Source organism: Hypomesus nipponensis, chromosome 15 (genome assembly GCF_054491055.1).
Source record: "Hypomesus nipponensis isolate SF chromosome 15, ASM5449105v1, whole genome shotgun sequence".
NCBI lineage: Eukaryota > Metazoa > Chordata > Actinopteri > Osmeriformes > Osmeridae > Hypomesus > Hypomesus nipponensis.
This window is the reverse complement of record NC_140375.1, coordinates 16,724,260-16,737,661: the sequence shown is the minus strand read 5'-3', so window position 1 is coordinate 16,737,661 and position 13,402 is coordinate 16,724,260. Positions and strand designations below refer to the sequence as shown.

General features: G+C 48.1%; 1 protein-coding gene across 1 annotated transcript; it reads left to right on the top strand.

Annotated features, from left to right (window-relative positions):
- The first annotated feature begins 2,754 nt into the window (after positions 1-2,754).
- Positions 2,755-10,584, top strand: alp3 (alkaline phosphatase 3). Its single transcript, XM_084674148.1, has 11 exons — positions 2,755-2,824; positions 3,483-3,599; positions 3,805-3,920; positions 4,442-4,616; positions 5,288-5,460; positions 5,879-6,019; positions 6,447-6,516; positions 7,197-7,331; positions 8,348-8,539; positions 9,477-9,593; positions 10,176-10,584. Exons 1-11 carry the CDS (start codon positions 2,755-2,757, stop codon positions 10,493-10,495), a joined length of 1,626 nt encoding a protein of 541 aa, XP_084530274.1. The 3' UTR covers positions 10,496-10,584.
- The last annotated feature ends 2,818 nt before the right edge of the window (positions 10,585-13,402 follow it).

The following is a 13,402-nucleotide window of genomic DNA, read 5'->3' as shown; positions in this document are numbered from 1 at the left end:
TCGTGGGTGTGGTTTCACAGTAATGTTAGATTGCATCCTGTCTTGTGCTGCCCTGTCATTTAACACAACAGGACTGACTGCCTCTACTGTATCACTTGTCCTGTGGAATGAGGAATTTGTCAGTGCAACGTGTCATTCTCAGCCAATCACAGCATTGCCGATGTACTGCTGCTTGGTGTGGGTGATCGTGTGCTGTGTCCTGCCAGGTCTGTGTAGCTTCTTGTGCAGAACCCAGCATCGCTGAGGGGGTCAACCAGAAACACCTGTTTCAGCTAACACGCAGAGATCATGAAAACAATTAGAAGTATCTTATATACTTATAGTCCTGTTCTGTACATTTGTGAAACGTAGGAATGTACAGCTTTAGACTTAGTAGGCAGCAATATGCTCTGTATTCACCATGTATACCACACTCACAACTTTAAGGAGTTTGTCTGTTTGTCCAGACTGGGCTAATTGCAAGGGCTTTACTCCTTAACCCTTGTGTTCTCTTCGGGTCCTTCTGACCCATCAGTCATTGTGACCCGCCGTCGTTTGCAACAACTTTACTGCATACAAAAACTAAATGAAGCATTTTCTTTTAACCGTTGGGCTGTCTCAGACCCCCCACATTTCGAAGGTTAAAAGAAAATTATTTTTATTTGCTTTTGTATTGGGTAAAACTGGGTAAACACAACGATGGTTCGTTATGAACCTTTTGGTCATGTGACCCGAAGGCAGCAGAAGGGTTAAGTGGGTATGTGTGTTGGGTGTCAGAACCCCATAGTAGCACATCAGTAGCTCCTTACAGCTCTGGATCCAAATCAGTTCCCTTCCCATCCTCTTGAGAGACCCTCCTACAAAGCTCATGTAATTGCCACAATTGAAGCCCATTGTAATTTTACCTGGAAGCCTGTTTTGTCTTTGTTATTGGCTTATCTGGTCTGTTACAGGAGCTGCCCTCTCTCCACTGACAGTCTTCAGTTGCAGGGACTCTTATCTTAAGCTTCCTTTCACCTTTCACTGCCAGCGAGTTCTCAAACCCAGCTAACTGATTGGACCAAAAATGGAGCATTAGAACAGAGCGTGTTTCTTTTATCTCCAAGGTGATGGTGAGAGATGGGCAGACCCTCAACAGGGACCCTTGGGCCAATCGGATTCAGCGTCAGCTGAGCCTCTGGCATGTGATTGGGTGGGAGTTTGACAGGTGAAGATTTTTGGAAAACGAACAGAACCCCTTGAGATGATGATGTAACATTTGGTTCCAGGCTGAACCAGGGCCCACTCCCTGCCATACACACCACCTCACCAAGAGATGATTCCCGTTTGAAACACTAGAGGGTGCCATCACATTATATATTTTTCTGAAGATACTTCTGCTGTTTTTGTGTGTTGTGTGTTTGTACAGTGTGTCTGCTTGTGAGAATGAGTCAACCACTTCATCTGCACTTCAGGCATAAACTTGAACTTTACACTGTGTGGCTTTGTACGATTTCAGTATCAAGTCCACTCATAAGAATCTACATACACAAGGTAATTAGAATGGCTGGGTTGTTATTGTGTGGCACAAGGCCGAAGCCATGGAGTCAACGTTGGGGCGGGGGGGGACAAATTACATTTGTTATGATAATTTCAGACAGCGTGTGTGGTTGCCTGTTGTAGCGTAGCACATTTATATTTGTATTTTTATATCAATATATTGAGGGGGACATTTTGACCAGATTTGAATATTGGTGGGGATGTGTTCCCCCCCAATATATATTATGATTAGGGCGTGGAGAGCACATGTCAGTAACATGTGTGTGCAGGAACACCTGGATCTATGTCCCCCTCCCTTTTACCTCCAGTACATAAAGGCACGATTCCCGTTAACGTGCTCCATCAGTCATTATCTCGCTCAGAAAGCCATTTAGGGTCCGTGTGAGCATGTAACTAGTTTGGGGGGGTCAGTAGTTTGGGGGGGGTCGGTAGTTTGGGGGGTCGGTAGTTTGGGGGGGTCGGTAGTTTGGGGGGGGTTGGTAGTTTGGGGGGATCGGTAGTTTGGGGGGGGTCGGTAGTTTAAGGGGGTCGGTAGTTTGGGAGGGGGTCGGTAGTTTGGGGGGGTCGGTAGTTTGGGGGGGTCGGTAGTTTGGGGGGGGGTCGGTAGTTTGGGGGGGTCGGTAGTTTGGGGGGGTCGGTAGTTTGGGGGGGGGTTGGTAGTTTGGGGGGGACGGTAGTTTGGGGGGATCGGTTGTTGGTGCAGCGTTGATGCGCTGAACCCTCGGGTCCCAGTGGGGGTCCGCTGTTCCAGCTCGCTTTTAAAACGGCTTTGATCTGTGCTCAGCTCTACAGCTTGTTTATGGCTAATGGCATACATGGCTGATGTTCAGAGGTGTTGGCTTAGCATAGACGTGTGTGTGTTGGAGATCATATTTATTATTGATGCGCAGGGATTAGGGACAGCAAATATTGAATATGCATTGGCTATCTCTTTGGAAATTTGAGTGCGAATATTTTATCTGTTCTGTGAGACTTTTAAGCGCTTGCTAATTTTTAAACTATCCCAAGTTCAGAAATTCATAGAGGAAGTGTGTGTGTGTGTGTGTGTTGTGTACAGATTCTTAATTCAAATCAATGATTGACAGTTGTGAGGTTATTGTGATGTCAGAGGCCCACGGTGCCTATCAGTGGTTTATGACATGATTGACAGCTGGGGGAGGGCGGGGTCAGATTAAATCTCCTTGTTTCTCTCTTTTCTGACCACAGACAGTTCCGGTCCTTTCACAAGACATCGTCATGGAAACCAAGAGACGATCGAGTCTGTGCCTGTGTCTGTTATTGGGTTTTGGTTTGACCATTGGCAAAGGTAAGGAAAAGAACAATGTTCAAACCATATTTTCTTACTAGTTGTTTTTATTAAAATCAACTCATAATCATCAGTCATTAAGTAAGTTAATCTCTTGCACTTATTCAGAATGCACATGTTTCTCTAATCAGAGGTAGAAGTTACCGTTTCATAAAACGATGGTTTTAGCTTGGATATTTACATTTCAATAAACCTGAACCCAGGAGACGGTGATCTCATCGTCTCTCCTGCCGGCGTCTCACATCGACCAACAGAAAAACACTTAAGGAACTCATTTACTGTGTTCTCTACTAAATCCAACAACTAAAGAATGACTGTGTTAACTAATGCCTCGGGCGTTACGTAAGAGGGAGATCTCTGGATAAGGATACACTCCTGCGCACTGCTCTCTGTCTCCAGGGGTGGAAGATGAAAGACTTTGAGTCTTTCAGAGCTGGACCAGAGACCAGTCCGTAGAGAGTTAATTCCCTCTGATGTCAAACACACACACACACACACACACACACACACACACACTGAGACGTATCCCTGAAAGTAAAGCCCAGTGTGTGCAGTGCTCAAGCTTTAAGTAAAATATGTGCTTGAATGAGGCTGTAGCTGAAATAGAAATAATACAGAAATAAATGATATTGTGCACAACACTGTGTGTGTGGCTCAGTGGAGGAGGAAAACCCAGAGTTCTGGAGCTCGCAGGCCAAGAAGTCTCTGCAGGCGGTGTTGGACCGGAAGCTCAACACCAACGTGGCCAAGAACATCCTGCTGTTCCTAGGAGACGGTGAGTGACATCACCAGCCTCCCTCCCTCCGTCCGCCTGCCTGCCTGCCTGCCTGCCTGCCTACCTGCCTACTTGCCTGTGTGCCTGCCTACCTGCCTGCCTGCCTACCTGCCTGCCTACCTGCCTGCGTGCCTGCGTGCCTGCCTGCAGTTAGGAGCTGTCTGGACCTGCAGCGTCTGACTGCACTGGGCCGTCTGTGTGGCAGGTATGGGTGTGACCACCATCACTGCTGCTCGCATCCTGAAAGGCCAGCTGCTGAACCAGACCGGAGAGGAGACCATCATGACCATGGATACCTTCCCATATGTGGGCCTGGCTAAGGTACACACACACACATCCATGTCGAATTGCATGATCCACACACAAACACACACATCCATGTTGAAATAGATCACCCACACACACAGAGACACACACATTTAAATACTTGACATGCACACCCACACCCACACCCGCACACACCTATGCACACACACACAGGTATTCTTATCCACACACACGCACACACACACATGATTTCATAAATCATTGCTATAACACACAGGCACAACCTAAGCCCAGACAGTCAGGGGTGTGTGGTATTGATGTGCAGACAGTATGTTGTGTGTGTGAGATGTGAGCTCATGCATGAACATCAGGACTCTGTACTCTACCTGTTCAAAATGATTAATGTGTTGATGTGATGCCTACTACATATGCATGTGTGTGTCTTGAACATCATCACATTCCACTTTAGACATAGTGTATGATACTATATTGTGTGATAGATTTTGTGTGTGTCTGCATGTGTGTGTGTGTGTGTGTCTGTGTCTCTGCGTGTGTGTGTGTGTGTGTGTGTGCAGACCTACAGCGTGGACTTCCAGATCCCAGACAGTGCAGCTACAGCCACAGCTTACCTGTGTGGTGTAAAGACCAACCTGAACACGCTGGGAGTGAGTGCGGCCGCCCGCAACGGCATCTGCAAGTCCCAGAAAGGCAACGAAGTCACGTCCATCCTCAAATGGGCCAAAGATGCAGGTGCTGACCAGCCCAGGGGTCTGAATGTGCTGATGCTTGCTCTTTAGTGCAGGAAAACAAGGAGTTAAGTGTTGTTTTGAGTGATTTGACCAAAACTGCCTTTCACTTCAATGAAACCAGCGGACAAGGAATACAAGCTTAGATATTGTTGTTGGTGCTTTTTACTGTCCAATCCTCCTACCCTCCTACCTCCCAACTCTCCTACCCTCCTTCTCTCCTGCAACCTTGCTGACGAAGCACCATGCTGAACTTCCCCTTGACTCATTATCATGTCCCGATGTTATCAGCAGCAATAAATATCGTATCACAGGACCCCACGTCCCTGACCCATGCACAGCAGACTGATAGGACGCAGGTTTCCCTTGGCCCGTGTGTATGTGTGTGTGTGTGTGTGTTGAGGGGAGGGAGGAGGGGCAATAGAAAAGCATTAAAACTGATTAACTGCTTGCTATGCGCATACTAAATGTACAGAAACTAATTTCAACACCATATCACCATAATGTGATACATTGCACGCACACACACACACACACACACACACACACAAACAACATTCTACATGTGCTACCAGCCTTGAAAAGCCAGTGAGTGTGGTCAAAGACTGATGAAATACTCTCCTTAGCTCTCTCCCTTGTCTTACATCCCCTCCCACATTTCTCCCTCCCTCTCAGGCAAGTCGGTTGGCATCGTCACTACAACGCGGGTGCAGCATGCCACCCCTGCTGCTACCTACGCCCACAGCGCCAGCCGCAAGTGGTACAGCGACGCTGACATGCCCGCTGCTGCCAAGAACGATGGCTGCCTGGATATCGCCTCCCAGCTGCTCAATAACACAGATATAGACGTAGGAATCTGAACTCTAGAACTCAACTGTCTGTAGGGTCTAAAGTCAACACCTTAATCCTGTCTGTCGAGTCTAAAGTCCACACCTTGACCCTGTCTGTAGGGTCTAGACTTCCCCACCTGTGGGTCGCAGCCCTCTAGTGGTCTGCTTGGGTAATACTGGTGGGTCGCCAAACCAATGAAAACTACAGTATGAAAAATGAATAAATACCTAAATATTTATATAAACTGTTGAAAACCTGATCCCAAAAATGTAGTTTCTGAAATTCAACACATTTTGAGACTCAAAACAGTGGAAAAGGTTGGGAATGGCAGTGATAAAGTTAAATAAAATCTAAAATACTTAGAGGTAGATTCTTCTGTATGTCTTTCTAAATCTCTGTGTGTGTCTCTGCTTGTGTGTATGTGTGTGTGTCCAGGTGATTATTGGCGGGGGAAGGAAGTACATGACCCCGCAGGGTACCGTGGACCCCGAGTACCCCCGAGACCTGGCCTCCAGGGGCAAGAGACAAGACGGCCGCAACCTCATCTCAGAGTGGCAGCACATGAAACTGGGGACGGTGGGCACACACAGACACACACACACACAGTCACCAAAATAGACACACACAATGACACACTGACAATGACGCACATAAACACAAACACCTCGTCACGACAACAACAAAAAAGACACTCGAAAACGCATCTGAATGGTAGAAGTGTAGCCGGTGTGTGGTGAAACTCACTCCTCAAGTATGTAACAGGCCACCCGCGTCAACGAATTGCTAGCTTTTCGTTGGCGTAGTTGGTAGTGGTGGCGCTTGGGAAGTCAGAGATGGTGAGTTCGACTTCCGGTGGGAGCGGACGGTTGCCTGTATAGAAGCAACTGTGCTACTGCGAAAACGAAGCGAGTCATCCGACAAACATCAAGCAGCATCTGCAACACGAGCAGAACAAGGGGGGTCCCCTCCTGATGGTTTACGTGTCCTTGCATGTGTTCCACAGGTCGCTCGTTACGTGTGGAACAGAACCGACTTTGATTCCGTCAACCCTGACACCACAGACTACCTGATGGGTGAGTCATTCGGTCGTTTCAGCCTCCGATCCTCATCAAGACTGGAACGTCAAGGCCCCACACCTTCCTGTTAGAGAACCCACCACGCTGGAGCATGTGCCCTTGGTTTCTCAGTGGGCTATGGCAGATGGTGTGGTGTTGCTTCATTCACTACTTCTCAGGCTGCAGTGAAGGATGTCAAACTAGAGTACCTGTCGGGGGAGAGGGAGAGAAACAGACAGAGAGAGAGACAGAGAGAGAGAGAGAGGCAGAGAAAGAGAGAGGCAGAAAGAGAGAGAGAGTGAAAGAGAGTGAAAGAGAGAGTGGAAGAGAGAGTGAAAGAGAGAGAGTGAAAGAGAGTGAGAGAGAGACACACCCGACTGGGTCGGGGCTACTATGGTTTAGCTGTGGTGACACTGTGTTTGCCTTGCAGTGCTGTGCATCAGCAAGCCAGGCTTTACCCCCCCCCCCCCCCTGTACTGGAATTCTTCATTAATTACACTAAATGACTCATCTTCGAAATGGGTTTCGCTGTTTTATGATCTAACTCCCACAGTCACAGTCTTGTTCTGCCACGTTAAAACTCAAATACATTTGTGTGTGTCTGTACGTGAACACACACATACATATTCATGTGTCTGTGTGTGCTTTAAGTGTGCATACGCTCTGTGTGTGTCTTGATGAGCATCACCTCCTCCCAGCTCTGTTTGAGCCTGGAGACCTGCGCTTTGACGTGGAGCGAGACCCCCGCATGGATCCCTCCATCGCCGAGACAACGGAGAAGGCCATCCGCATCCTCCGCAGGAACCCCAGGGGCTTCTTCTTGCTGGTGGAAGGTGAGGAAGGTGGTTGGTCCATTAACCTGTCAATCAAACTGGGAATCAAAGTGCCAGTTAAACCCACACAGCCATCGATCCATCTGGTCCCAAGGGTTTGATCTTGAATCAGGCCACTTGATGGTCGTTACAGCCAATCAAATCATCGATCATATAAATCAGCACAGACTAACCAATGTAAGACACTCTCTTGACAGCCCAGATCAATTGATAGTTCAAACTATTGATTTTACAATAGTCGTTATATGTGCCCTTTGATTCTCTATTAGGTCAATGCTCTATGTATAGATTTGAGCTTAATAAACCATTTGTTTTCTCCCGGCTCCACCCCCACCATCTCCACCCCCACCAGCTCCACCCCCACCATCTCCACCCCCACCATCTCCAACCCCACCAGCTCCACCCCCACCACCAGTTCCACCCCCACCAGCTCCACCCGCACTCCTCGTCCTACCCCCGTTTAAGACTGCCTAAGAGGAGTCTTGAACAATAGCTTTAATATAACGCGCAGGGTTAAAAATAGATGTGGACATATGGTGCACACACTCACTACACTAGACCTTGGAGCATCACTGATTACCCTGGGGTGATGCGCGCACACACACACACACACGTCATTCTCACTGTCGGTGTGAGAAAAGACAACACATGTGTTACTTTACATGAGAAGTCATGGATTGTTCTTCAAATGTAATTACAGTATTATGTGTAGTTAATATGGGAATGGTTTTCTAAAGACATTTTAAGTACATTTCTATTAATTTTGCCTTGAGCCTCACTGATTGTGAGATCATGTACTGTTCTCTCTCATATTATAAGATTATTGTATAATATTATTTTATTTGTATCTGGTCATTGATTTATTTTCTATTGCTTCTATTCGCTTTAACACAGTTCTCTTTCCATCCTGAACTAAATTCAGTGTATTTGCTGGAAACCGTCTTTTAGAGTGATGGGCAGCACCAACAGCCAATGGTTGACCAGTGTTCTCCTTGTCCCCTCCCTCTGCGAGGCAGGTGGGCGTATTGACCAGGGTCACCATGCCAGCAGGGCATCCATGGCCCTTCATGAGACGGTTGCCTTGGACAACGCTGTCGCTAAGGGCCTAGAACTGACAGATGAGAAAGAGACTCTCACCCTGGTTACGGCTGACCACTCCCATGCCTTCTCTTTTAATGGATATCCCTTCAGAGGGAACAGCATTCTGGGTAAGGAATGACCTTGTAGGAACCATTCCAACCTTAGACACTATACTGGGTCATGACATTTTTTCCAACATGACATAGTGTCACAAACATGGAGAGCAAATTGGACACAATGACTGATTTGTCTCCACACAAGATGTAACGGAACAGTGAGTGGAGGCAATTGATCTTTCTACATTGATCCTATTGAAATTGATTGGGTCTCCAACACACCACACTGTAGATTCACACACACAAACACACACACTCACAAACACACACACACAAACACACATCTCATCCCGTTTCTCCTGCTCTGCCAGCACATCTCTGCCCCCCCCCCCTCCCCTCCCCCCCCCCCTCCCCCCTAGGTGACATGGCACTGATGTCATCGGAGGTGGCGACGCTGGTCTCTGTGCTCGGCTGCTTTTGCCTGGGTCTCCGTCTGCCAGACGCCACCGGCAGCTTGACATTTCCTCCCCCCTGCCGTCACAGAGGGGAAAACAAACAGCTCCCAGCTCTCCTTTCCTCCCTCCCCTCTCGGTCTTTCATCTCTTACTCCTCCAGCCTGTCTCCTCTCTCTCCCCCCATCCCTTCCTCTTCACCTCTTCTGCTCATCCTTCTCTCCCTCCTCCCTCTCGTAACATCCGCCCCTCTCTCTCCCCTGTCCTACACTCGTCCCCTTTCCCTTCATCCTCTCTCTATATCATTCCACCCCCCCTCCGCCCCAGCTGGGTGATTAATAAGCCAGTGAAACATTGAGTACTCCATCAGCAGGGACTCTACTGCTACCTCAACTGGGGATTCAACAAGCTGCTCTCAGCCCTACCCACTCCACCCTCCCAGGACACAAACACACGCGGGAGGCGCGCAGTGCGTGGGCACTTGTCTCTGTGTGTGTGTGTGTGTATGTAGCACCTTTATGTTGTTAACATGGCCGTGGCGTCTTCCTCTCTCCCAGGGAAGTCTCCACTGTGGGCGAAGGACGTTCTCCCCTTCACCACGCTCATGTACGGCAACGGACCCGGCTACAAAGTAGTCGACAACAAGCGTCCGGATATCCGCAATGTCAACACAAGTAAGAAAGGAAAACATTTGTATTCATTAAGGGACTTGTCCTGCTGTTAAAGTCTTCAAACAGCCTGTGTAAAGATCGCCCTCTGTCTCAGGTGGCGTCCCTGGCCTGTTATAATATCTGCTGAACAGCGACGCTGGGCTGAGTTTAAAGTGCTTTGCTTTCTTGGTTCCACTGACTGATCTGAGACAGGGTGGAGATGTTGAACAGATGAGTCCGAGGGGAATCTTACGACACACATACCTCCTGCACTGAGCTCCAAGGAGACTGTCTGTCAGACCCAGTTCAGCTCTCCTCCTCTCTGACAGTGACATGTTCTGCCTCACCAAGTCCACCTGTTTGATTCATCCATGCTGTACTCCTCTACATTTAAATTTAGTCATTTAGCAGACACTCTTATCCAGAGCGACTTACAGTGAGTACAGGGACATTCCCCCCAAGGCAAGTAGGGTGAAGTGCCTTGCAAGGACACAACGTCATTTGGCACGGCGGGGAATCGATCCGGCAACCTTCTGATTACTAGCCCGAGTCCCTCACCGCTCAGCCATCTGACTCCTTCTACTCTTCTTCATCTCTCTCTGCCAGAGACGAAGGACTATGTCCAGCTGTCGGCGGTCCCGTTGGACACAGAGACCCATGGAGGCGAGGACGTGGCTGTTCTGGCTCGCGGGCCCATGGCCCACCTCTTCCAGGGGGTGCAGGAGCAGAGCTACATCGCCCATGCCCTGGCATACGCTGCTTGCGTGGGGCAAGACCTGAGGCACTGCCAAGGGGGCGTGGACCCCACCAAGGCCCCCCAGGGTAGCACCACCACCACTGTCAGGGACACGGCTTCTACCTGTGGGCCGTCGGGGCCCCTTTTGATGGCTCTGCTGACAGCTGTGCTGGCTGGATGGCTGCACTGAGGAATGGAGGGTGACAGAGAGATAGAGCAAGAGAAGGTGTAAAAATATAAACGATCAGAATCTCGTTTAGAAAGAATTTTTAATTATGTTTGTGCATTTACTTTTAAAAGAGATTATATTTGCTATGTAAGAATTATGTAATACTCTTCTCCATTGTGTGGAAATGTATTTTTTTTTATGCTTTAATTTTGTTACACAGACAACATTTCATGTGCTCATTTCACAAAAACGGGTCCGACATGGCTAACAGTGACTAATTCCCCTCATCGCTTTGGACCCCGTTTGATTTCCCCGATCCAATATCCGCATTACTGATTGAGGAAGGGGCGTCTCCGTTTGATGACATTAATAATGCAAAATATTTAAAGATCACCTATTTTTGTCCCCATAATGACGGATTATGGTAATTATTTCCTACAGCTGTTGCGGGGTTTAGTCCATTAAGAGTGCTATGACCCTTCTCGCGCTCCTCCTGGCCTCGGGCTGTCATTTTCTCTTCTGATAGAACCAACTATCCCGCGTGCAATAACAGCCCTATTATGTCGAATTATAAAACCATGTATTAGCGCTCTCTACGCTTGTCTGCCAAGGCAAACATGAAGGGACATTTTCGTCCTTTTGTATTAGCTCATAAACCGTTTGACAATCTCAAGATATGCCTACCTATCCGTTGAGCCAGTTTGTACTCGTTGCCTTGTAATGATCAAATGCTTTTTGGTGTAAGGCCACCCTCGAAGTCGCAAACTGCTTTCTACCACCTGCAGCTTCCCCCCAGAGCCTCAACAAGCAACAGGCAGATGTCCGGATCCACAGGTTTTGCATGCAGTATCTCCGGAAGGCCGTTTGGTGGCGATAAAACCAAAGGAGACCGTCTCTGCGGAAGCCTGGGCCCTATTCGTGTGACTTCCGTTAAGCTTGCCGCAACTTTGATGGGTTACGAAAGCGGGGCAGAAAGCGCAATGGTGGGTGTGTTGGGTATGTGGCGTGGGGTAAACGTGTGCAGAACAGGAATAGAACCCCCCATGACAGGGCAAAAAAAAGGGCTATCTGCAAGTTGCAAATGCTAGCGTACATTAAGCTGCAAGAGGAAAATGGCTTAGACCACATGGGAGACATTTCAGCATAGAATAATGTAATATGTTGTCAACTGCAGCCCATGCGGTGTGAGTCATGTATAATAAAATCTCAAAGCTGAGATTGTCAACTTAACCTAAAAGGTTAGCCTACGCTCGCCTCTCTGTAAAACTCTTGAAATGAAGCTCACACTGCTCCTCTTATATACAGATTAAAGTGAGGATGCGCATGAACGGAGATAGTGATTTTTATAATCGACCCAAATGTTCCGTCGCTCGCAGGATGGAAAAGGTAGCGCTACCGCGGCGGGGCCTAATTAGAATGCCCATGCACCTGCTGGCGTTGTTTTATTTGTCTTAATGCGTCAATTAGACCCCCCTCTGCAAATTGTTCCACATGCATGCAGAGGATAGGTCTGTGCGGACGTGTTTGTGCGCGTGTCTCTGTATGTGTGTGTGTGAGAGAGAGATATGTAGAGAGAGAGAGAGCTCGAGAGACTGACCGTTTCCCACATCTCAGTATGCATGAATTAATAAGTCAATACTTCTGTCTCACTGGCGGTCCACATCATGGCGATATCCTGTACTTGATAATTGTGAGGCTTCAAAATGTAAACTGCGTTTCTCTGTTGTCCCTGTCCATGGTGCTGAACAAACGTTGTAAGGTTAGGCAGCGGCTCCATGTTTGATCGTTGGATGCGGATGGGTTTCTGGGTCAAATTGTGATTTTGCACCATTTTCTGTCCTTGATATTGAACATGAGCCTCCCCCAAGCGGATAATGGCAGGCTGGTTCGAAGGACGCTGGCACGTGGGTCAGCACTACCGGTCTATGTTTAGCGTTAGGGTGGGCGTTTAAGTGAAGAATAGGGAACACGAGGAGGTAAAGCTTGCCTATATTTTCAAACAATGGGTCTTCTTAAATAGGCCACCTTAAAACGTATCTGCCAGTTAGTCTACTGAGGTCACCACAGTCTGAGAAAAGTTGAAAACATTGAAAGTATTCTAGGGAAATTATTCAACATGTTTTCAATACATTACGATGCGCATAATGGTATAAGTAAGTCCAAATAGGACCAGTACTGCATACCATTTTTATGAAACATTTGTATTCCATCGCCTTTCACATCTTTTTTCGTGTGAAACTCACGATTATCGCACAGCAGGACTATGCAACTTCTTGCCTAATTGATCCGTTGTTACCTACCTGCGCTTGAAACGCCACCTATTTTGGATATAGGTTGGTCCTAGCGTTGTGACGTCGTCCAATCAGATCCCATTCCACTTTCATCGGGGAGAAATAAACGAGCAAGGGGAGGTGATGCTATAAAGGCCGCCTTAACGTGGGATTTTTGTATCACAACTCTCCAACTTTTTCTACAGCGGAACGGCGGCAGGGCGCGAGCAGAAAGCGGGACTTGTCAGTGACGAGAACACCGTGCTGGTGTCCACTGACTGCGACAGAGCTGCGGGGAACCCCCCACCCCCTCAACATCTGAGCCAGACACCAATGCCCCCGCTGCCACGAGCGCTGTCCACTCATCGCGGTACTGAAACCCGGGCACTCGGTTCCTTCCACCGGTGACGTATAGTGATGAGTGTAAGAGGCTGGTTCAGTCAGTATATCAATATAGAAGAATAAAACAAACGATGAATTTAAGCCTCGTGAGATAAAAACTACACGAAGAATATTTTCTACAACATTTAATCTGGAAAGGAAATCAAGAGACAAAGTGAAAACGCGGAAGAACCTGGACTCCCCCCCCCCACCCTCGGCGTCACTCCAGCCTGTGAACTACACATCGTATCCTAGCGGCCCCGGCGGAGCCGCGGAG